Here is a 24,782-nt window from a genome sequence, read left to right as displayed (position 1 = left end):
CATGTCAAGGTTTTCTTTTACGTGTGATTCCCTTACCTGGAATGCTTCCTCCGTCACCTGCTTAGACTGCCACTAACCATTCAGATTTGAGCTTATACGTCGCTTTCTTGGGGAAACTCTCTGGCTACTCCACTGAGAACTCGGTTCAGTCTGTGATGCGTGTGATTGCCAGTTATTAAAGTTTAGCGCCCAGGGCTGGAAACACTCCAGCAGGGACTCTGTGTTGCTTGCCACTGTGTCGCTAGCATTTAATCCAACACTTGACACAGTAGGTATTCAATAAATATTTACTGACTGAATAGTGTAGAAGACATTTTCATTCCAATATAAAATAAACAGTACAACTGTTCCTGTTTTATGGCTCCTGCCAAGCAATTCCAAAAATAGGTTAAGAGAAACCAGATCAACCCTGAGCAGCCATGCCCCTGCCCTTGTTACTTCCTGCCAAACATAAGAGGCTAGATTATCCACTCTGAGTTGGCTTTAGTGATTAAGTGAAACATCATAATGGATCGTCCTGATTTTTCACTTTCTATTCAGAGAGCAGGTGGGCTGTTGACTGGTTACCAGGCAGCCCAAGGTGAGGGAGCTGCTTGCTCCAAAAGGGTTCCTGTTCTGGGGACCACAACCTTCTGCCCTGGGGGTGGAGCCTCACCAGAAACCTTCCAGACCCCTCTGACCCTCTCCAAAGGCCCCAGGGGAAGGATGCTCACCCCTCCTCTGTGTGCAGAGAACCAGGCTCCCTGACTCTAGGGAGGTCCGAGAGAGCACTTCCAGAGAGGGTGCTCCCCAGTGTCCTGGCAGCTGTGCAACAGGCACTGCAGGCCTTGGCTGCCATAGTTCAGACAGAGTTCTAGGCCTCTCCCCCTGGGTTTACACAGGGACTCCCCAGACACGGGGAGGGAGAAGCGAGCTCTCTGGCTCCCAGCCCAGTGCTTAGGCCTTTCCATCGTGTCCCTTTCTGACGGGAGTCATGGTCTGATGTTGCAGGCATGAGGAAAAGTTCACGTCCTGAGTAACAAGTGGACTCTCAGTTTGAAAACGAGGGAGCCTCTTGGAATTGGTAACACAGGCTGCCTGGAGAACAGGTGGGAGGAAAGCTTTTGCTGCTTATTCTTTTGTACCTTTAAAATTTTGAATCATAGAAGTGTTGCCTCGTTAAAATACTTTGAGTGTAATGCTCCTTTCCCTGGGGCAGGAAGGGGGTCCCGTCAGTCTCCAGGGAGAATGTGTGTATTAGTAAGTCTGGCCTGGAAATTGGCGCCCCCCACCGAAGCTGACTCTTTCCTCCCTCAATCAGGCTTTGCAGAGCTCCTCACCCGTGCAGGGCTTCTCAGAGTGTAAGGAGCACACGAATCCCCTGGAGCCCCATTGCCACGCAGGCCCTGATTTAGGAGGAGGAAGGGCTAACGAGCTCCCAGGTGATGCCAAGGCTGCTGGTCCAGGGACCACACCTTGAGGAGAGAAGCTCTACAGACAGTAAGGGAGGGAGCAGCAGGGTGGGGTGGGGAAGGAGGGTGAGGGGTGAGGGCCTCCCTAACAACTGTTCCCACCTGCTGAGTGAGCACCCTGTCCTTAGCCCTTCAGACCCAGCCAGCCTTTGAGGAGAGAGGAAGGGGAGCTGGGTAAGGACACCCAACCCCACAGAACAGCAAGAGCCAAACCAGAGGCAGTGTCTCCCATCTGGGTGAGATGCTGTGCCCCAAGCCTCCCCAGGCTGGGCAGGTCAGACTGGCGTGAGGCCTCCCTGCCTCCTCTCTGTGAAAGTCAGAGGCTGGAGGAAGGCCAGAGGGCTGAGCCTGGCTGTGAGTCTGTTGTCTCTGGAGGGAATTACACGGGTGCTCCGCTCCCTGAGGGCCAGTTCAGCATCTCATTTAAGCATCTCTTGGAGAGGGCCCAGCCCACAGCAAAAAATGTTTACTGCATGTATGAATAAATGAGTGAATGAATGCCCAACTAGACTCTCAGAAAACATGGAAACACTTAGTATCATTTACACCCTGGCCTGCCCCTTCCCTCTCCAGCGTCTCCTCTCCTAGCCCTGAGCCACTCTGCCACTGGGAGTCTCCCCTCCCCCACACACAACAAAAAGCTTGTAGCAAGATCCCCAAGTGCAGGAGGGATGGTGGCGCCTGGAAGCCCCAGTCCATGCAGACACACAGGCTCTTCCCTCTTCCCGTTCAGAGCTGCAGCGGGTTCTGCCCCTGACGTCTTCACCAAATCTGCTCTCAGCCACCTCTGGCTACGCCTCCACTGTCTGCAGGTTCTGCAGCTGCTCCGTGGTCACCTTTCCATTCCCCGGGTGGCCAGACCTGTGTGTGGGTGGTGAGGAGCGCACAGAGGGTGGTTGGGAACCCTGTGGACAGTGACAGCCTCTCAGGCAGCACTGCAGGCAGAGCATCCGCAGAGAGGGGCAGTGTGCCGGGGACCCTGCTGCAGCCCAGGCACTCAGATGTTCAGGCCGAGGCCTCTGGAGCTGCCCCAGCAATGACAGCAGCCCCCACATGACCAGCATGGTGGCGTTTCTTCCCTCTCACAGGCTAAGGAGCTCAGGCAAGCACCCAAGAAGTGACAGTCTGCTCAGGGAGCATGTGGGGGCTGCTAAGTGCCCAGCCCCCCAGCAGATCGCTAGCCTCCACTGCCTCCTGGCCCTAGCTGCTGCAGTCCCTACCACCTCTCTTCACTCCTCTCCATCCTCTGCCCTTCCTCTCTGCCACAGTCCTTTTAACATCCTTTCCCTGCCCAGGCCCAGCTTCTGGTTGGAGGCTGCCAACTCCTGAGTTGGCCAAGAATGAAAGCTGGAGTGGGAGGAAAGTCCACCTAGGCCAGTAAACTCCTGGGATGTGGTTTACAAGAGGAGTCACACAATCATAGCCTGACTGAACATGAGGGCTCCTCTGTGCAGCCCCCACTGGGGAAAAAAGTGGGGGGGGGGGGGCAGGCCCAGACAAGGCCAGGCCCCTACTCAAAGGCACAAAGCAAGGCAGGGGGGCCAGGCGGACCTGAAGGCCACCTCCTGACAGCCCAGGGCTCCCTCCTGCACCAGGCTGAGGTTTCATCTTATAAGTGCAAGAAGGCACTGTATATAAACCAGTTCTCTCATTTTGCAGAGAGAAACTGGGGCCCAAGGAGGCCTGGAAACCAGGTATGTGGTAGCTTTTCCACTCCAGCTGCTCTGAGGCGGAGTCTGGTTTTATAGAGCATGTACTCAGAACAGTCCACCTTCCCTCACTTCCGGGGCGGCTCCCCATGTTCACCCCTGCACACACCAGGTGTAGCCATCCATCCACCCAGGGTAAAGGTCCTAAGACAGGGAGGGGTAGGTTGGCTCCACAGGGCTCCCATGGGACCACTGGGGAGGAAGCATAACTGACCGTACTTCCTCGAATTTCTTGTTTCGGTAAAAGTGGCTCTTTTTGATCAAGTAGATGAGTATCAGGTCACAGAAGAAAGACCCCTGCAAAAGAGTTGGGGGTCCGTGACTCAGACCCTACACTTCTGGAGAGCCCACAGGCACTTGACCACTGTATCCTGTTTCATCCTGTAACAATACCAGAAGCGTGCATCCTTGTCCCCATTTCATAGATGGGGAAACTGAGATCAGAAAGAGGCACCCTTAAGGTCACGAAGCTGGTCCACAGTAGAACCCAGGTGAGCCTGAAGTTCATCTAATCATGTTTAACAAACATTTGCTGAGCATTCACATGTACCAGGGAGGGCTAAGACAATGAGACCCTCTGGGGACTCTCTCTAGTGCAAGAGACAGGCATGTAACTTATGGCACACGGTGATGTGTCTTATGATGAGGAGAGGAGCAAGGAGAGCGAAGGCAGGATCTGACTCAGTCTGGGTTGAGTCTTGAAGGCTAAAGAGGAATTAATACAAAAAGCTCAGGAAGGGCATTGCAGAGGCAGGAACAAGCTCGTCATGCCTGGAAAATTCCTCAGGGCTGTGCGGGAAGAGTGAAGACACTCTGGAGAGCTGGGTGGGGACTGAAATGTCTTCAAGGCACTGGTTCTCATCCTCTCTGCAGGCACTGAGGGCGCTGAATAGGGCAGAACACAGAACTGTGGCATTTTAAAAAGATCCCTCTGGGAATCCGTGTAAGAGATGGGTTGTAGGGGATGCAAATAACAAGGATGCTGCAGAGATGGCCAAGGAAAGATGAGGCAGCCTGGCTAACCCAGCTGGGACCCGCTGACACCTGAGCACATGCACTTCAGGCAAAAGTGCGTGGAGCAACGCCTGTCTCTTCCACCAGAGGGCGAATCCACCTCAACAGCAGGTTTCAGAATGAGTAAGGGTTGGGGATGGGAAGAGTTGATGGATGGGCCCACAGGTGAACCTGGTCCTCTGACCCTGGGCTCTGCACACCTTTTCTTTTCTTTTTTTTTTTTTCCAGATGCTAGAAATGCTTTTTTTATCAATCCCTTGTTCCACAGAGCCACGGTTGAGAAACCCTATATACAGGTGGATCCTGCCTCTTTTTAGAAGTAGAGATGAGGCTTTAAAAGTTCAGGGGCTAATCTAGCTGTTGTATATTTACCCCCATGGAATACTATGCAGCTCTAAGAAAGAAGGAACTCTTACCCTCTTTGACAGTATGGATGGACCTGGAGAGTATTATGCTAAGCAAAGTAAGCCAGTCAGAGAAAGACAGATACCATATGGTCTCACTTATATGTGGAATCTAATGAACAAAATACACTGACGAACAAAATAGAACCACAGGCATTGATACATGAAGCAGAATGACAGGTGTCAGAGGGAAGGGTGGTGGGAGGGACTAGATGAAAGAAGGTGAAGAGATTAGCCAAAGAACACGTATGCATAACCCGTGGACACAGACAACAGTAGGGTGAAGGCCAGAGGAGGGGTGGGTGGTGGAAGCTGGCTGGAGATGGGCAAATGGCAGGGAGAATGGGGACATCTGTAACTGTCATAAATAAATAAATAAAATTAAAATTCAGGGGCTAATCCTGTATCCCAGAGAACCCCCAGCCCCAAACCCCAGCTCCGGAGCAACAGGCAGATGCCTCTGGCTCTAGAAAGAGAAACTCAGGCAGTTCTCTGCCACTGGTGGGGCGTGAAGTCCCAGAAAGGCCTCTTTGCCAGTTCTTTGTTTCCTGGGCATTTGGACAACTCCCCTAGAGTGGAATCCCCTCCCCCCACCAGTGTGCACAGGGTAAAGGGGAAGAAGGGGAGAAGTACTCACAACACCCATGAGTGCCACCCCTGAGCCCACGTTGATGATTGTGGGGATGATGTTGAACTTCCCTGCCTGAAGCACAGAGAGAGACAAGGCAGGGTGAGCGAGCAGGTGGATAGCAGGGTCCCTCCCAACATGCCTGTCCGGCCCTGGACCTGCCCAGCCTCCCCAGGGGAGACGCAGCTCACGCACCCTGCCATTCACCAGGACATCAAAGCGGATCCCGTAGGCTTTGATCAGGGTGCGGAACTCCACCCCAGCTTCATCGCGGTAATATTTGGCAAACCTGGGGAGACACAGCCCAGGGGAGATCTCAGCTGCTTTTGAGATTTATAAGCATCCCCAGGACCTCGCTCACAGCAGCCCTGGGAGAGGTTGCAGACCCTCTTGCTGACATGCCTGAGATTCATCCAGATCTTTGAAGTCCTTGTGAGACACTCCCCAAGAGGTAGGGGCTTTCCCACTGCACACTGGGCCAACCGGGGGCCACCAGAGAACGGGTAGAGCTGAGCCAGCTGAGCGATGACCCACCCTCTCTCCTCTCCCAGAGGCCATCCCTCCTCAGCTGTCTATTCCTGTACCTCCGCTCTGACACCCCCGGGAAGGGGTGTCACATTGCTGGCACCCAGGAAAGGACACGAAACATGGACAGAGTCATATGGCAGCAGGCCCAGCCCATTACCTGAAGTTATACCCGGAGGAGACAGAGTTTCCAGGAAACCTGCCGTCCAGCCGGCTAAAATAATAGCGAGGGTTGCATTCAGAAGGAGCTTTGTCAAGATCACAGTCCCACTCGATCTGGATCCCTATCACACCACCCTGGGTGGGAAAGAGGAATCCGTGTCTGGGAGATGGACAGCAGTTACAGACCCGCTCTCCACCGACAGCTGGACGAGACGGGACGCCTTGAGGCCAGGGGTCAGCCCGGCTGGAGCGTCCTGGAAGGAAGGTGGAAGGCCCAGGAGGGGCTGGGAAAGTGTGGCTGGCAGCCCCCAGCCCCCACCGCCTCCTGCCTCCTGCTTCCTGCTTCAGAGAAGACGAGAACTACCCGGTGAGCACCTACTACACTAGGGGCAGGCACCTTACACAGCCAGGATGTGCCCGTGGGGCTCCTTTTGGTTCAGTTTCAGCTGCTGCCCCAGCGACTAAGAACCAAACGGCAGGTGCTGAGTGTGCCCCTCACTGAATGCCCGAGGTCCGAGCGCAGGCACAGCGGCTGTGACAGCGAATTCTGAAAACAGGAAGTCCCTGGGGCAGGTGACTTTGCAGGGCCACCCCACCCCATGGGTCCCCCCACACACCCCTCCTCATTCAGAGCCCTGAGGCCCCAGGGCAGGCTCCCTGAGGGCAAGCCACCCACCTGCAGGGCTATCTCCTGGAAGTCGCTCCCCGTCCACCTGACCACAGACCCCAGTCGGAAGATGGGGCAGTAGGGGTCCTTGGGGCCAAACCGACAGGACTTCAGGTAAGCTCTGTCTTTGGTGTCCAGCACATTGGTCCTGGGGGCGGCCATGAACAGACAGTGAAATGAAGGTAGACTTGCTGCTTCCAGGCTTAGTCCCTGACTTGAGCTCTCAGCTGGAGCCCCAACCACATCCACGCTAACATCCCACCGCATTCAAGAACAGACCCCCACCCCACAGCAGGGAGGGGCGCCCAGCATCCCCCTGCGGTCCATTCACACCCAGTGTCTCACACACATACACATACACAGGGGCCCATGCACAGCCACCAGGAGGGCCAGCCATGGCCCCAGGCCTGGGTCCCCGGTAGCCGAGCCCCACGTACTTGGAGAAGTTGAATTTGGGGAAACGAATGAAGTTCTTTATGTAAATGGTGAAGTCTTCAGCCTTGCCCAGGAGAGGCTTCCTGAAAAGCAGGGACAGCCTGTTTAGGAAGCCCTGCCCTCCACGCCGCGGCCCCGCCCCCTGCCCAGGCCTGTGGTGGGCCGAGGCCTGCTGCTCCCAGGGTCCCCTGGAGCCTTTGCCAAGGCAGTTAACTCGTTCATGGTGGGTGGAGTTCAGGCCTTTGTGGGGTATCCTTGGAATGAGGATCGGAGTGGGAAACTCCTTGGGGCCCCAAACCACAGCCACGTACTCTGGCCTGGACCTTGTTTCCACTGGGCACCAGGCGAAGATCTCGCAGGTGCCCCTTTGCATGTTCTCCGCCCGCAGGCAGCGGCCAGTCCTCACTCCTGCAGGCGGGGACAGGGGTAGTGCCAGGAGCCTCCAGCCCCAGCCTCCCCCCACCCCCGCCGCCCTGGTCATCCAGGCCTCACCATTTCCAGCCACGACAGGCTCCCCAGGAGGACAGTCACTGTCCTCGGAGCACACAGCATTGGGAATGCTTTCATTCTGCCAGGAGAGAAGGGGCGCCTGTGTGGAGGGCTCCCCTGCAGGTTCGGGGTAGGACAGAGGCTCCTCCCCTGCCTGGGGCCACACACCCTTTGAGAACCTGTTCCTCCCCCAGAGTACATGTACATCCCCACCCCCGCCCCGTGCTGGGGTCTTCCACCACCTCCCAGCTCTGGTGCCAAAGCAAACCTCAGCACAGGTTTCCTGCCGCTGGTTGGGGGTCACAATCAGGTTGGTGATGACGAAGAAGACGTTCTCGCCCTGAGGAACCAGAGAGGCGTTAAGGAACCTCCTACTGCTCTCTTGGAACCCTCCTTCCTAGGGCTGCCTGGCAGGGCGCGGGGCCTCTGCATGGGTATTGGGGACAATGGAGCCATAAAATCAGTGGATCCCATCCCACCCATCTGCCCACTGTCCTAAGTCCTTTAATAGGTTCCTTCCAGACCCATACCTACAAACCGCCCCTGCCCCACAAATCCCTATTCTGACCTCAGCCCCTGGAGTCCAGGCACAGATCCGGGAGGAAAGCAGTAATGGGGCAGCTCCGCCCTGCCCCAGGGAAATTGTGATCAGGCCAGGGAGCTGATCTAAGGGACTCACACCCACTTGGAAATTCTCTGAGCCCCATTGGTTTTGACAGGCTCAGGGTTTGCTGGGAGCAGAGCAGTTCCATGGGGCACAGAAAAGGAGGGCAGGAGTTGGACTTGCGGGGAGGATCTGTATAGGATCTCTCTGCACAAACCCTGGCAGCTGTTCTGGGCCACGGGAGTCAATGAATGGAGGTTCTTGGGTCCCAGCGCCCTGCCAGCTGGGGTTCAGACCTGGGGTGGGATGACGTAGTCAGCAACATCCCAAAGCCGCTCCCCCAGCTCCGAGGTGTTGGTGAAGATCACGCCCTTGACTTTGGTGATGATGCTGCTCTGCAGGGAGGTGTCGGTGTCTTGATAACTCTTCTTCACTAGGAATACCCAACTGCGGAAGGGCCAGCAAGGCGGGCGTCAGCCCAGGGTGGGGAGGGGCGGGCTTAGGCTCCACCCTGCCCACCACTCCTGGACTGGGTCACAACTCCCACTGCTGCCTGGAGCCCATCCTGCAAGCAGCAGAGGTGACAACCCCATTGATAGTGTGCTGCTCTCAGCGGGGCTGGGATGAAACCTGCTCACCCTCAAACTGGCTATAGGACCTCGGGCAAGCCAATGAGCTCTGGGGTTAACAGGATAACAGCACCTCCCTCCAGGTGTGAGGAGGGTTAAAGGTCATGGTGCATAACCTGAACCAATCATGGGGGGACCTCAGTCAAACCCAAACTAAAGGGCAATCCATAAAATCCAAGAGCAAGAAAAAATAGGTAAGTTGGACTTTACCAAAATTAAGAACTTTTATGCATCAAAATACACTATCAAGAAAGTTTTCAGATAATTCACAAGATGGGAGAAAATATTTGTGAATTATATAACTAGTACCCAGAATATATAAAGAAGTCTTACAACTCAACAGTACAGAAGACAAATAACCCAGTTTAAAATTGTGCCAAGGATTTGAATAGACATTTCTCCAAAAAGATATACAAATAGCCAATAAGCACATGAAAAGATGCTTAACATCATTAGTCATTAGGGAAATGCAAATACAAACCACAATGAGATATCACTTCACATCCAATAAAATGGCTATAATAAAAAAAAATGGAAAATAACAAATGATGAAAATGTGGAGCAACTGGTACTGGTGATGGGAATGTAAAATGGTGTAGCTGCTGTGGAAAACGATTTGGCAGTTCCTCAAAAAGGTTACCTTATGACCCAGCAATGCTACTCCTAAGTGTAAACCCAAGAGAACTGAAAACATGTTTACACAAGAAGTGTACATGAATATTCTTAGCAGCATTATTCATAATAGCCAAAAAGTAGAAACAGTCCAAATGCCAATCAACCAATGAATAGATGAACAAAATGTGGTATATCAATACAATGGAATATCATCTATATATATATAAAGAGCCAGGGTCCGTAACATCCAAAATGACCGAATGGATGACTGAAAACTGGAAGTCAGTCCTGCAGTCATGGTGACCCAGCACTGACTGCCGAGGGGGCTGCGGATCAGGCCCGGAGAGAGGACCAGAGACAGAAGCAGGGTGTGATCCTCAGCCTCCGTGGCAGCTATTGATCAGTCCTTGTCTGTCTCTGTCTCTCTCCCCTCTCTCTCTCTCTCTCTCTCTCTCTCTCTCTCTCTCTCTCTCTCTCTCTCTCTCTCTCTCTCTCTTTTCCCCTCCCGGCCTTGCCAGCAGCTGTGGGGGCTGATGATCAGCCCCACCTCTCTGATCAGGCCTGGAGAAATGCCCAGAGATGCTGACTGGCATAGAAACTGACCAATATAGTGCATATGTCTGGCTATCAGTCCAGATAAAGGGATTATGTCTTTTTGTCTGCCAAGAGCTCTCCTCCTGCTGAAAAAGACTCCTCCCACCTCATTTAAGCAATCCTATCCTATATATCTATACTAATAAAAGGGTAATATGCTAATTAGACCGGGTTGACCAGCCATCTTCCAGACATCCGACTTCCTTCCGGACAAAGCCATGGTGGTGGGGGCTGAGGCAGAGGCAGTTAGGGGTGGTCAGGCCAGCAGGGGAGGGCAGTTGGGGGTGAGATCAGGCCAGCAGTGGAGGGCAGTTAGGGGTGATCAGGCAGGCAAGCGGTTAGGTGCCAGCAGTCCCAGATTGTGAGAGGGATGTCCAACTGTTGGACATCACCCAAGGGGTCCCTGATTGGAGAGGGTGCAGGCTGGGCTGAGGGAACACACACACACACACCCTGCACGAATTTCATGCACCGGGCCACTAGTTCAGTCATAAAAGGATTGAAGTAGTGACACATGCTTCAACATGGATGAACCTTGAATACATTATGCCAAATAAAAGAAGTCAGACAAACAAAAGCCATATAGTGTATGATTTGATTTCTAAGAAATGGCCAGAATGGGCAAACATAGAGGCCAAAAGTAGATTCGTGGTTGCCAAGGGAGTAGGGGTAGGGGAGAATTATGACTGATTGTTAATAGATACAGGTTTCTTTGGGGGGAGGGTGATAGAAATGTGCTGGAATTAGGTAGTGGCGATGGTTGTACAACGTTGTGAATATTCTAAAAACCACTTAATTGTATAATTTAAAATGGTTAAAATGGTGAATTATATACTATGTATATTTTACCTGAATTTAAAAATGTTTTTTTTAAAGATTCTGTATTCTTCAAAAAATGGCAGTGTCATGAATCACAGAGAAAGACTCAGGAATAATTCCAGATTGAAGGAGCCGAAGGAGACGTGACAATGAGTGCAAGGCGTGAGCGCACATTATGGGGACAATTTACAAAATGTCAATAGCTTAAACAACAATGACATTTCAATGCTGACTTCCTAATTTTCCTACCTGTACTTGGTTAAATAAGAGAATTCCTTATTTTTAGGAAATATACAATGAAGTAATAGGAGCAAAGTGTTTGCTATCTACTCAAACAGTCAGAAAAAAAATGCCTATGTATATGGAGAGAGAAAGCAGGACAACACAATGTAGTAAAATAACATTTGGAGAATCTAGTTGAATGGCATTTAAAAAGTATTTTTACTACTCTTGTAACTTTTCTATAAGTCTAAAATTATGTCAAAATACAAAAAAAAAAATTTAAAACACTGAGATGGTGCATGTAAATTGCTTAGCACAGAAGAGTGCCTGGAACAGAGGAAGAGCTCACTGAATGCAACTCACCCGTTTATTGCTGATGTTACTGTTAATATTAGAGACTGTTCAGGTTCATTGAACCTTGGGAAAGTTGGGGAAACTGAGGCCAGGAGAGTCATGCAGTAGTGGTGGGGGATGCCAGTAAGGGTTCTCTGCATAGCTGGTGTCAACCAGCCTGTATCCACCCTCTTCATCTCCGGGGGCAGAGCTGGCATGTCCTGGGCCCTAGACTGGCCTGTCTCTGAGGAACTCTGAGAGGGCTGTGACCCTTGAGCCAACCAGCCATTTTGGAAGGGACACACTGGGCTCCCCCTGGACAGAAACAACCAGCAAATACTCAAGGAACATTCATTCACTCATTCATTTCACACCCATTGCCCGAGTGGTTAGCTGATGCCAGGCCCCTTCCGCATGACGTTCCCAGCCTCGTGGGGAATCAGACACAGACATTAAGCAAAGGAGCCTCCAAACAAGCATGTAATTACATTGTGGGGGATTATTTGACATGTGGGAGGAAAAGGAGAGGGAGCTGTGGGAGGTCCCGGGTCTGAAGGAGGAGCAGACACTGGCGAGGTGGAGGAGGGACGGCACTCCTGGCTTAGCAACAGCTCAAAGGCCCTCAGGTGGGAGACATAAGGGCGAAACTGGGGAAATGCCCGTCGAATCAGGGCTCCCTCCCAGCAGGAGCATCTGCTCCTCCCCCAGTCAGGAAATGGGAGGGACTCCGCCGCATTTACCGAAGGAGTAAAAGAGGCCACCTGCATCCCAGTCCTCCCTCCACCTGCCCCCTCCCTACTCAGGGGCGAGGGCTCTGGGCAGTGCCCGGCGGAGCCACCCCAAGGAGCTGCCCCTCTGCTGCTGGCACCAGCTTCTGCCATGTGGGAGGGAGATGTGGGGGGACAGAGGCCCGTGGGGCAGGTCCCCCAGCTGGATACCGGAGAGGCCGGCCGCGGTGGGGTGAGTTGACCAGAGGGACGTGCCAGCCTCATGAGCCGCCCCAGCCGGAGGCTTGGCTCTGAGCTCAGTGATTATAAATAACCTCCCTGTGTGGGAGGCTCCCGGGGCGACAGCTGCAGCCCAGCCCCCTGCAACCTTGCCCCTCCCCACGCCCAGCGCTGGGGGCTCCAGGCCTGGAGGAGGGAGCTGCCCGGAAAGCCTCCTAGATCCCCTGCCGCATCTTGTCACCTCCGGAGCCGGTGTCCCGGGAGTAGAGGGCTCCCTCCTTACGCCCACCCTTACCCCCCACCCCAGGGGACACTATGTGACACAGGCCAATTCCCGACCCCGGAGAGCCCCCGCCCCACCCCCTTCCCGCAGGCCCCGCACTCACACCACCAGGTAGGTCAGGATGGAGACCTGCAGCAGCCGGTAGAGCAGGCCCACCTTCTTGTTCTTGGCGATGACATACTTCTCGGTCTTGTAGTCGAACAGCGACTGGTAGAGCTCCTTGCAGCTCGCCTGCCCCATGGTGCCGGCTCACCTGGGCCTGGGAACGGCGCCGCCACGCGTGTGTCTCCTGGGAGCCGCCCTTGCCCGCGCCTCCGCGTCGGCCGGCCCCTCGCCGGGGGCGCCCGCTCGGCGCTGCGGCGCCCGGAGCTGCGGGAGCGCAGGGCCGCCGGTTACGCGTGGGGCTGAGACAGCACTGCGGGAGCTGGGCGGGGGCGGCGCCGAGCGGGACTGCGACCTTGCCGCCACCTCCTCCCCCTGAACTGACACGGTGACACCAGCGGACTGGACCGTCCGGAGGCCGGCCCGACGTGCCCCGGCTGAAGTTCGCGGGCGCCGCGGGAGGAGTGAGCAGACGGGCGACGAGAGGAGGAGGGCTCTTCTAAAGCAAACCTCCCCTCCCCCTCTCTGCTCCCAAACGAGTCCCGCGGCTCCTCCTGTGGAATGGATGGGGAAACGGAGGCCTGGGAGGAGGGACCTGCACCCAGGAAGCGGATGTGAAAAGGGGGAAAGAGCCTGTGTAGGTGAACACAACAGGTGTTTCTTGCTCCGGGAGAACCCGGGCCCCACCGCAGCTGGGAGAGGAGAGATTTGACAGCACACGCCTGCGCCTAACGCAGTGGGCGTTCCCGTCGCAGCTGCGGCAGGTGGTAACACCTCGCCCAGGAGTCAGTCGCTAAGCAGGTCCCAGTGCCCGCAGCCAGGATCTCTGCACCACACCTGGGGCAGGTGGGCTGGGGCAGTGGGGGGGGGGGAGGCACAGGCAACCAAGGCCCAGGATCATAACGCACATCTGCAGAGAGGGCCGGTGCCAGCCGTTTGAAACGTTCCCAAAGCACGACATAGACCTAACCTAGGCCGCCAAGACTGCAGCCCTCATGGCCCGTGGAGTTCACTGAGGGAGTGGGGCAGGGATGAGGGAGGCCACCTCCGAGAGGGGGGCTCTGGGGGAGCTCTCCCTTTGCGTGAGGAGCTGTGCTTGCTCATTTTCTGCCTCCTGCCATCCAACAGGAACCCTGCCCCTCTCCCTAGCCTGCCGCTTCCCCCCCCCCCCCCCCCCCCCCCCCCGCATACGCAAGAGCTTCCTCTCCCTGAACCATGGGCTCTGGGCGTGGGAAGGAACCCTGAAGCTCACCAGGTGTGGTCCTCCCTGGAAGGCAGAAGGCCTCCAGTTTCAGTGTATATGGGAATCGTTCGGAAGGAAAACGCAGACTCCTGGGCCCTGGCCCTAATGTTTTTATTTGCTAAATAGGGCCTAGAAATCTGTATTTTGCTCATTTTGCTCTCCACTGACATTTGGAAGCACAGATCCTTGTACCTTTTCATCAATTTCAACTCAAATGCCATTTCCTCAAAAAGGCTTGTTCTTATTACCACCCACCAAAGTACCCCCACCCCAGTCACTTTCTATCTCATTATCCTCCTACTCCCTCAGAGCACGGCACTCTTGGATACGATCTCCTTTACTTGACTGTCCCGTCCCCCCTCCCCCCCGCCCCCACTAAGAGCACACAGAGCTCCCGGAGGGCGGCCACCGCCCCTCTGGACACCTCTGCATCCACGCCCACGGCTATGCCTGCCATATCCTAGTTTGGGACGGATTTGTTGAGTGAACAGCTCAGGCCCGACTTTTAAACAAGGACGGGATTGGGAGCTGCCATGCCACCCCTGTCATGACATGACGAGGATGTTAGAAGCTGAGGGCATCCTGGAGGAGAGGCTCGGGAACTGTCACCAGGCTCCGCTCCTCGCTCTCCTGCAGCCTCTTCCTCAGCCCTCCCTCACGTGGTTCTCCAGCACTCCGAGGAGTTGCAGCCTCAGTGGAGTGACATCACACGTAAGAAGATGCCCCTCACGCTGAGCCCATGGCGGACGGTGGCCTTTCGGGATCTTGCGGTCTGGCCTGGAGAAGAGCTCAGGCTGGGCCCCCACGCTGCACGGGCAGCGTGTACGATGGTGCCACATTGAGTCTCCACTCCCCAAGGGAGTTCCAGGCTTGGTGGTCTACTCTGCTGGGGGATCCCCCAGAGACTAGGCCTTCATGTTGCAGGTGGAGTAACTGAGGCCCTGGATCACAGGGGAGAGCATATGACTAGCCCCAGTCCAGGGCACTCTCCCCTGTTCTTGCTTCCTTAAACCTTTACTGAGCACCTACTGTGTGCTGCTGGAGATGCTGAAATGCCAGGCTCCCTGCCCTCTGGCTTGTCAACTGCCCCTCTGGCCTTAGAGAAGGGGCTCCGCTCTCATTTGCCCTCACGTGTGGGCAGCCGCTCCTGAGCCACCCAGGCTTTAGAGACCCATGAGGGATGGCCAGAGGGAAAGAGCTGTTCTCAGGCTGCGCTCATCCTCCTGGGCTCCTCACAGCACAGCTTCTTAGACTACCAGGTCCAGATCCATTGGTGCATCATGATGTCAATTTACTGAGTTACAACCAACATATCCAAAGGGGGGGCGGGAGGAGAGGGGGAGGGAAGGAGAGGGGGAGAGAGAGAGAGAGAGAGAGAGAGAGAGAGAGAGAGAGAGAGAGAGATATCAGGGTGCATTTAAGAAAGTCAGGGTGGTCATGGTTTTGTGAAACCTGTTTGATGTATGAGTGTGTACAGTGACATTATCATGTGGAATATATTTCTTCCTGTGGGTCATGGTCAAAGCAACATGAATAATACTTCTCACAAGCTGCAAACCCCTGTATCTGCAACCTACTTCCACACAGCTGGGGCCAGCTCACCACCCCACAAGGTCAGGTCCAACATCCACTATACACACAGCAGGAGAAGGGGCCTTTGCTTTTATATTTGCATTAAACTCCAAGGAAGAGATGTTCCTAAAACCAAATGAGATAATTCCCCGTGAGAGAAAATTGCCAGCTGCTTTTGAGGGATTTCTCCAGTTTCTACCTAACCCCATCTCTACAGCCTCAGAGCCCGAGGCACTGTCCAAGGAGCCTTCCCCACCATTACCATGGCGAACACTCACCAGCACTTACCACTTGCCAAGCACTGTTCTCTTTGCCTTTCATGTATGGACTCATTCAATCGTCACAGCCCACGTCGCTGGTACAATTATCCTGATTTTCCCCTAAGAGTTTAGATGGGTCTGTGATCACACCACTAGTAAACATCTGGGCCAAAATTTGAATCCAGATGATCTGGCTCCCCAGCTAAGCAGTTCTCTCCATGCTCCCTATGAGCACGGTACCTTAGTATCCTTTTAAAAAATGTCTTTATCGGTTTTAGAGAGAGAGGGAGGGAGAGAGAGAAACATCAATCTCCTGTACCCTGCAGGCCCCTCACCCAGGATCAAGCTCATAACCCAGGCATGTGCCCTGACCAGGAATCAAACCGATAACTTTTCGATTCATGGGATGATGCTCAACCAACTGAGCCACTCCAGCCGGGCGCAGTGCCTTAGTTTCCACGTCACCTGGCTGACTCCCTCTGTGAACCCAGTCAGAGATGCCACTGTCCGTCCATTTCACACTGGGAGGAAGGAGGCTGAGGTCATCTGAGGAGCTAGGACTAGTAGGTTCTGGGCCATCCGCTGAGGGATCTGTCCTCTAGAGCCCTTGGCTGCCTCTAGATGACGTTTCGTGTGTAGCTCACACTTCTGCCCCGCTGGGGCCTGAACAAACCATCTTACTGGTCGTACAGTGCTCCTTGGAGGGAAATGGGCCCCATGAGTGAGGGTCAGTCAAGAGACGAGCACCTTCTGCAGGTGCTGCGGGGCCGAGAGCTCCACCTGGTCTGCCAGGAACTGACTGGATGCCTTTCAACTTCACTCCCTGGGTCAGGGGTCAGGGGTCAGGGGTAACTGGCTAATCTTCAAAGTAGTCAAAGCCCCCTCTGGCCTCACCACTGTGCCCCTTCCCTCCCCTCTCCCAATGGAGTCCACATCACACTTCATTGGAAGTTTTCCACACGAAAGAAAAGGACTGACAGTGAACCGTTCTCATCTGGTTCACACTTTGCCTAGTTGGGTGGTGTAAGGTGCCAGTGGTGAAGTGATAGGGAATTACGAAATAAACTGAGAAAGGGTGTTCCTCCCTTTACTTATCTCCCTTGCTCCTAAGATTTACCAACATTCTAAGTCTATTGTTCTGTGTGGTCTGGATACACTTCGAGGGTCTTGGCACAGTCCGAGTAAGAACCATGGTGGATCCTCCAGGGTCTCCCCCCTCCCCCTTAAGAAACGTGCTGCAGGCCTACTTGGGGGAAACAGACCCTGCTGCCTCTGACTCCAACCTCCGCCCCATACCATTCTGTTCCTTCTATGAATTCTATAGATTTCAAAGGAGGAAATAGAGTGCAATGGGGTGAGCCTTTGGAGGCAGCAGAATCATAAGATCGCTCCCTCAATCCCCTCTCTAGGGGATGAGAGGAAGCTTCTAAGAGGGAACCTGTTGGCTGTAGGATAGTGGCCAATGGCATCACTGTGTTTCCATCAGCAGCTTGGAGGTGGCACTTGGTCACCCTGCATCCTCCAAAGACACACGAGTTCCTCCTTCAGCCCGTGAGGACTTCCCCTGGTACTACAGCCTTCCCCTTAGCCTGAGAGCTAACAAACTCAAAAAAGGTTCTCCAATAACTAAAGGAAGCAAAATGAAGAAAACAGAAATCCCATCAAATACTGTGGTTCTTTGGGTAGAGGTTCGGATGTTACGGACTCAGTGACTGTGCCTCTATTTCCACCCCGAAGGAGGAGGGTTCATGCAAGGCCTGGAGGGAGGAGCTGAGTCTCCTCGGCCACACAAGGAGGTCATCACAGGCCTTCCAGGACCAGGCGCAGAGCCGCACTCCTTCGCAGGCCTAAGTAGCCTGGGTGGCCCAGAGGGACAAGAGTGGGAAAGGCAAGGTGTGGAAAGGGTTTCACGAATTATCCTTTAATTTTTCTTCTGCTCTGGCAGTCTTGCTATGATCAACACATTCCATTAATAGACATTACTGGTCCATTTAAGAAGTAGCAGATGCATTATTAATGTCATTTCGATACAGTCAACAGGAAAAAGAAAAGCTCCTCTCTGTGGGACGCATTTCCAAGCCCATCAAAGCACCCCTGACCCATCTTAATTGATGGGTTGTTACTCATTATTTAGTTCTCACTCTACCAGGGGGAAAACTCTACTGAGGTTTCAAACACTTGAAGAGTAAAGATTGCTTCTCCACTGGCCTCTGAAAAGGATAAAGATTCAAACTCAGGCCAACCACACCCACAGAGTAGCAACCACTCTTCACATGGACACCTCAGCGCAAGCTCACCTTGTTCTTCCTCCTGCTTCTTGTAGTAGTTTCCTACACAGACCTTGTGAAATCCCTCCCTCCCACCCATCCCCTCCTCTCCACTCTCAAGTTCACAGGACTGTGGTGGTAATGAAACAAGAATGAGCGGAAAATCTTCACATAAACACTGCAAGTGGTGTGGCCATAATTCCTTGTACACAATTCTGTAGATGCTCATTTTCCATTGCAATTTCTGCCCCCACCTGCCCTTAAGCCACATGCCCCGGGACAGACACATGGCTTCAGGGCCTGGCTCACAAGCTTTATCACATCCTTCCCTTCCCAACCTCCATGCCTTTGCACAGGCGGGTCTCCCCTCAGCCCTTCATGGCTTCAAGGCTCAGCTTACAGGGGTCTATCTCCATGAAAGCCTCCTGGATCCCTCTTTTTCTAAATCTCCAAAGGACAGGATCTGTGTGATTTACAGTTACCTTTGGGTATATATCTGATTGGTTGTTTAGGGCCATGAGGGCAGGAAAGGGCTTTACCACTCTGCCACCGGACCTTGAAGCAGGCAGTCGGGGAAGCTTGTAGAATAAGAGGAGGGAGGGAGGGAGGAAGGGAGGGAGAAAGGGAGAGGGAGGGAGGGAAGGGGAAGGGAAGAGAGGAAGGAAGGGAGGATGGATTGATTTCTGATCACCCTACCTCTGCCACTAGCCTGAATATTTAAAGTGTCTGGGGTAGGGTGACTGAGCCTTTATTTTTGTGTGTATCCTATATAATAAAAGCCTAATATGCAAATTGACCGAGTCAGAGGCAGCGAGCAGGTGGCACCAGGCCAGCCAACCTGGTGCCAGCGGGCAGAGGGAGGCCAGACTTCGGCTTAGGCCTGATCCCCGGCTTAGGCCCACTCCCCGGGGAGCGGGCCTACGATGTCAGTCAGACATCCCCTGAGGGCTCCTGGACTGCGAGAGGGCGCAGGCCGGGCTGAGGGACACCCCCTCCCCGAGTGCACGAATTTTCGTGCACCGGGCCTCTAGTATTCATATAGGATTTCAAGAGTAATTCTACCCGAGAATGAAGTTAAATTTGTCACCTGAAGCAACTTCTTAGTCATCAAGACTCCAAGCGTAATCTCATAGCTAGCATCTCACAGGGTGTGGCTCGTGCATCAGTCACCTGGCGTGCTTGCCAAAAAGGTGCCCGGGCCCAGGCCAGGCTTAAGCATTAGCGTCTTTAGTGTGTGAGGCCAGGGAACCTGAAGAGCTCAGCTCCACTCTGACTCTTCTGCCCAGCGAAGCCTGAGAACCACCACACTCCACCGTCAGCTCTGCCTTGCCTGGTGTGAAAAATGGCTTCTGTGGAAAAGCTATTAGACCTGGAGATCCAAAAATTGTCCTACTGGAAGATGGCTCTGCCTTATCGAGCCCTGTGGTCTTGGGCAAGTGGTTTTCTCCTCTATAAAACAGAGGGAATACTGCCTGGAGTGGCCAAGGTCAGCTGCAAACGTACAAAGTCTGGGCAAGACACATGCTTTTATTAAATGGACCAGAGTATGTCGAGAAGGAAGTCTGTGAAGTTGGATGGAAAAAATGTTCCTTCTTTCGTTTTGCTACCCTTTAACTGAAACTTAACGTTTCCTCAATTAAAAGTGTAGGCAACAAACCATCATAGGATTAGCAGTACCTATATTTAACATCAATAGGAATTACAGGTATTTTCCCATCACCTTACAGGTCAATACCTCAAAACACACTTTAAGGTCATCACAACTTTGGAAGCAGCATAGTTATTAGACCTGCTGCTTAATGCAGTAATGAAGAAGCACATGTATCTCCATATCATAATTTCTTAATATTCTTATCATTGTGTTCAACATAATTGGTTCTTTGTAAACTTCCATGTATTTAAAAACAAGCTGATGGATGAATAGATGGGAAAATACATGATAAAGCAAGCATAGTAAAATGTTAACAGAAGAAACAGGTCTTCACCGTAAAATTCGACTCTTCTGTGTATTTGGACACTAGAGGCCAGGTGCACGAAATTCGTGCACTGGAGGGGGGTGTCCCTCAGCCCAGCCTGTACCCTCTCCAATCTGGGACCCCTTGGGGGATGTCCGACTGCTGGTTTGGATCAGGCCTAAACCAGCAGTCGGACGTCCCTCTCACAATCCGGGGACTGCTGGCTCCCAACCATTTGCCTGCCTGCCTGATTGCCCCTAACCGCACCCTTGCCGGCCTGATAGACGTCTCACTACTTCCCTGCCAGCCTGACTGCCCCCAACTGCCCTCCCCTGCCGGCCCGGTCGCCCCCAACTGCCCTCCCCTGCTAGCCCAGTCGCCCCCAACTACCCTCTCCTGGAGGCCTGTTTGACCCCAACTGCCCTCCCCTGCTGGCCTGGTCACCCCAACTGCCCTACCCTGCTGGCCTGGCTGTCCCCTAACTGCTCCCCTGCCAGCCTGGTTGCCTCCTAACTGCTCCCCTGCCGGCCTGACTGCCCCTAACTGCCTCTGCCTTGGCCCCTGCCACTATGGCTTTGTCCGGTCTAATTAGCATATTACTCTATTATTAGTATAGATTATAATGGAGGTTAGAGGTAGGGCAATTAGGCAAGAAAAATAATTAAAAGGCATTCTGACGAAAAAGAAGTAAAACCATCACTATTTGCAGATGACATGACCTAATGTTGAAAATCAAAAGGAATTCACACATAAAAAACTCAGAGCTAATAAATGAGTTCAGTAAGTTAGAAGGATAGATCAATACCTAAAAATCCATTATACTGCCGTTAGAAGGATAGATCAATACCTAAAAATCCATTATACTGCCATATCAAGCAATGAAAAAAAATCCATAAATAAAATTAAGAAAACAATCCCATTTATAATAGCATTAAAGAAGAAAATGCTTAGGATTAAATTTAACAAAAGAAGTGTTAACACTAGTACAATGAAAATTACAAAACATTTTTGAACAAAATGAAAGATGTAAATGAATAAAAAGATATTTTGTGTTAATGGATTGGAAGACACAATATTGATAAGATTTTCATAGCACAATGTTGGGAAATCATGAGAAGGGGTCCCTAGACTTCACCAGACCACCAAAGGAGCCTATGGCACACACACGAGTTAGAAACCCCTCACTTAGAGGTACGAGTGGCCCTAACAAGCTAACCAGTCCACCAGGAGTCCTTCATCCAGGATGCAAAGGGCCCCAAGCCCCAGTGTGGATTTCCAAGAATTAGGCTGGTAGCCTTTTCCTAGGCTAGGAAAGCTGGCAGAACCAACGTGGGCGTGTTTTCTCCCTGCAGCATCCCAACCTTAGTCGCAGACCTCAGGGCTCTAGAGAGGAAAGATACCCCAGGGTAGGACGCTAACCGGAGCCGGAGAACACCTGCCAGAGCTCTGGGCAGGGCTGTCCAGGCCCTGGACAGAAACCACACCCACTGCTTCCTCATGCCCAGCAGCACATCTGCCAGAATCCCCCATCCTGGAGGGCGCATCGCTCTCTGGTTCTACTTAGGCCAAATCCCTTACTTGCCCAGAGGCTCTGAAGTTCAGAAGGAAAAATGCACTTCTACGCCAGATGACGCAGTTCAGAAAGAGCTGAGAAAAAGCCAAGGCCACATTTTACCTGGACAAGGAAGGAAAAGTAAAGCCTCAAGCAAAAAAAAAATTGTCATCTTATTTCATAGGAAGGTACATGGTCTTGCTGTCAATCAAAACAAACTAAAGCTATGATCACATACCCATTAAGCAAACAAGCGAAGTGAAACAGAGGTCCCAGGACATGTTCTCATGGCTGATACCCATCTTCCGTGGTTCGGTCCTTCTGGAAAGCTATTTGGCACAGAATAGCGATTACAAAAATAGCTTTCAGTCCACTTTTGGAGAAAGCTGAAAGGGCTTCTTTACAAATTGTAAAGAACTATACAAATGTATTAATTCCCCATAGACATATTAACCCAAGGTACTACCTCTCCCTATCCCTCTCACCCAGCAATTTTTTCTGAAATCATTCCTTGAAAATGGTCACAAATGGCAGAATATATGATCCTAAAATAACCCAAAACCAAAAAAAAGTGTTGTGTGTGTATGTATGTATGCATGTGTGTATATGTGTGTGTGTATACACACACACACACACACACACACACACACACTTCAGTTAACTTGACTTTTTTTAAAAATCCTCACCCCATAGGACATGATTGGAGAGAGGAAGAGGGAGGGAGGGAGGGAGAAACTTCCCAAAGGGACTGGGGCCGAGGGCAGGCTGTGAGGCAGGCAGAGGAGGGTATGCAAAGCTCCCATTAAAGTCTGGCAGAGTAGCCAGGCCAATATGACTCAGTGGTTGAGCGTTGACCTGTGAACCAGGAGGTCATGGTTCAATTCCCAGTTGGGGCGTTTGCCTAGGTTGCAGGCTCAATCCCTAGTAGGGGTCATGCAGGAGGCAGCCGGTCAATGCTTCTCTCTCAGTGATGTTTCTATCTCTCTCTCCTTTTCCCTTCCACCCTGAAATCAATAAAAACATATTTTAAAAAAATAGAATACTCAGCGCTGACCGGCATGGCTCAATGGTTAGAGCACTGGCCTGCAGACCAAACGGTCTCTTCCCAGTCAAAGGCACATACCTGGGCTGCGAAGTTGCAAATGAAAGCTGGTATCCAAAACAGAATACTAGTTATCACACTGATTAGATTAGCAAAATACTTAATTTGGTGGTGCCCAGAGCACAGAGTGGCACTTAAACATAGTCTAAGTGGGAGTATAAACTGGTAAAAACATTTTGAAGGTCAAGTTGCCATCATCTATCAAAACTGTAAATGCCCATAACCTTTGAGCCAGTAATTACGCTATGACTTAACCATCAATATACCTGAAAAGCATCTCAGGACACGTTTAAAGATGTTTATCACATCTTTTCTTTGTAATAAAAAAAATGGGAAATAAGCTAACTATCCACCTACAGAGGCTTGTTAAGTAAATTCTGACGTACCCACTTACAACATAGGTTATACATATTACAGATCTGTTTAAAGAATGGGGTAGGTCTGCAGATGTTGCTACTTAAAGATGACTAAGTCCATTAGATGAAAAAAACTATGGGCAGAACGCTATACACAATCTAATCCCACTTGCACATTTAAAAAGTTTATGCTGATACACACAGAAATATTTTTTTAAAATGTCTAAAAAACTATTAACAGTGGTTGCTTTTGGAAAACGAGATTAGAAGTGGGAGAGGAAAGGGGAACTTTTCATTGTTTAGATACCTTTGTGCTGTTTTGAATTTATTACTGGCATAAAAAAAACTCTGCTCCTTCAATCGTGGTACTGATACAGGAAGAAAGAGATCCATGAAACAAAACTTAATTTCCAGACTTCATATATGAACGTATATAGGAATTTCATAAATGATAATAGCAGAATCTCAAATTATCAGTGAGCATGTTCAATAAATGATAAAGACAACTTGTTAATCATTTGGAAATAACAGATTCAAGGCTGTCAGAAACCACTCTAGGTATTTCAAGCAGAAAGAGATTTAACACAGAGAGCTAAGTTTCAAGTTTGTTGAAAGGGCTGGAAAATAAAAATAGTGTCACCCAGTCAGGGATTGCAGGAAGCCACCACCACGGGAGCCCACGCGGTCACGGGAGCCCACGCGGTCACGCTGCTGCTCAGACGCCTGTGCTCATCTGCTGCTGCCACTGCTCACAGAACCAGGAGAAAGGCTTCTTCCATCTGCCCACCTCCCAGTGGGTTCTCACTGGGAAAACCTGAACTAGAAACCCACTGCCAGGGAGTTCAGATGTTTATTTATTTTTTAAATATATTTTATTGATTTTTTACAGAGAGGAAGGTAGAGGGATAGAGAGCCAGAAACATCTGTGAGAGAGAAACATCGATCAGCTGCCTCCTGCACACTCCCTACTGGGTATGTGCCTGCAACCAAGGTACCTGCCCTTGACTGGAATCGAACTTGGGACCCTCGAGTCCGCAGGCCGACGCTCTATCCACTGAGCCAAACCAATTAGGGCAGAGAATTCAGATGTTTAAAGCCTTCTAGGCCCTGTGATTCCGGGAGAACGTGGATAAGCAGAGGAAGTGGTTAGGTATGTCAATAAGTGGTGCTGTGAAATCACTTATGCTTCTGGGAAAAACACACACTCGGGTTAAATCCTCAATTCACACCTTATATACTCATAAATGTCAGAAAAAAATTAAAATTTAAAAGGAATAATGAAAGCATCTCAATTAGACAAAGAAGACTGGGGAGGTCATACGAATTACTTTCTACATTATATACTTCTGCACTGTTTACATTTTTGCAATAATTTTATAATCCATGAAAATTATTATAATCCATGTTTTTAGGAGTGGAAAGATGTGGTCAAGCTTTAACAGCCATAAACATAAAATAAGATACTATGAGCAAGGCTAGCAATAACTAGGGCCTAATCTCTGTGCCCCCCACCCTCTCCCAGGCCAGGTTCCATCCCCTGTGGACCAGTGCTCTCTTCTGGCGACAGTATTTACCAAGGAATGAAGTCTCTCTGAGCAACTCACTAAGCAGAAAGCCAGGTAAAGGATTGGCAGTGTTAGTAAATAGACATGTTCATGCATACAATAAAAATGAAGCTACAGAATAAAATCCTGGTCTTGTCTTCTCCTCGCCTCCCTAGTGCCTGTTTTGATGACTTTTGCTTTTATACTTTTTACATTTGTTCTGAGGGCTTTTTTGTGGCCTGATTTGAAATAACAGGCGAGAGCTGAGAATCTTGAAATACCAGACTAGGAACCAATTT

The 24,782-nt window shown here is 51.5% G+C and overlaps 1 protein-coding gene and 1 long non-coding RNA gene across 3 annotated transcripts; one reads left to right on the top strand and one right to left on the bottom strand.

Moving 5' to 3' along the window:
* Positions 1 to 1,374: 1,374 nt before the first annotated feature.
* On the top strand, positions 1,375 to 11,207 carry LOC129147493 (uncharacterized). Of its 2 annotated transcripts, none has more exons than XR_008554862.1 (3): positions 1,375 to 1,479; positions 6,097 to 6,260; positions 10,803 to 11,207. It is a non-coding gene; the product is annotated as an uncharacterized LOC129147493 (long non-coding RNA). The 2 variants fall into 2 exon arrangements; XR_008554861.1 differs by lacking the exon at positions 1,375 to 1,479 and adding an exon at positions 3,560 to 3,651.
* On the bottom strand, positions 2,284 to 12,770 carry P2RX5 (purinergic receptor P2X 5). Its single transcript, XM_028132932.2, has 12 exons — positions 12,634 to 12,770; positions 8,385 to 8,535; positions 7,753 to 7,824; positions 7,488 to 7,563; positions 7,307 to 7,403; positions 6,998 to 7,078; positions 6,570 to 6,708; positions 5,892 to 6,028; positions 5,402 to 5,495; positions 5,216 to 5,281; positions 3,375 to 3,457; positions 2,284 to 2,356 (listed from the first exon to the last, which is right to left on the bottom strand). Exons 1-12 carry the CDS (start codon positions 12,768 to 12,770, stop codon positions 2,284 to 2,286), a joined length of 1,206 nt encoding a protein of 401 aa, XP_027988733.2.
* Between the last annotated feature and the right edge of the window lie 12,012 nt (positions 12,771 to 24,782).

Source organism: Eptesicus fuscus, chromosome 20 (assembly GCF_027574615.1).
Source record: "Eptesicus fuscus isolate TK198812 chromosome 20, DD_ASM_mEF_20220401, whole genome shotgun sequence".
Classification (NCBI taxonomy): domain Eukaryota; kingdom Metazoa; phylum Chordata; class Mammalia; order Chiroptera; family Vespertilionidae; genus Eptesicus; species Eptesicus fuscus.
This window is presented reverse-complemented; position numbering and strand designations above follow the sequence as displayed.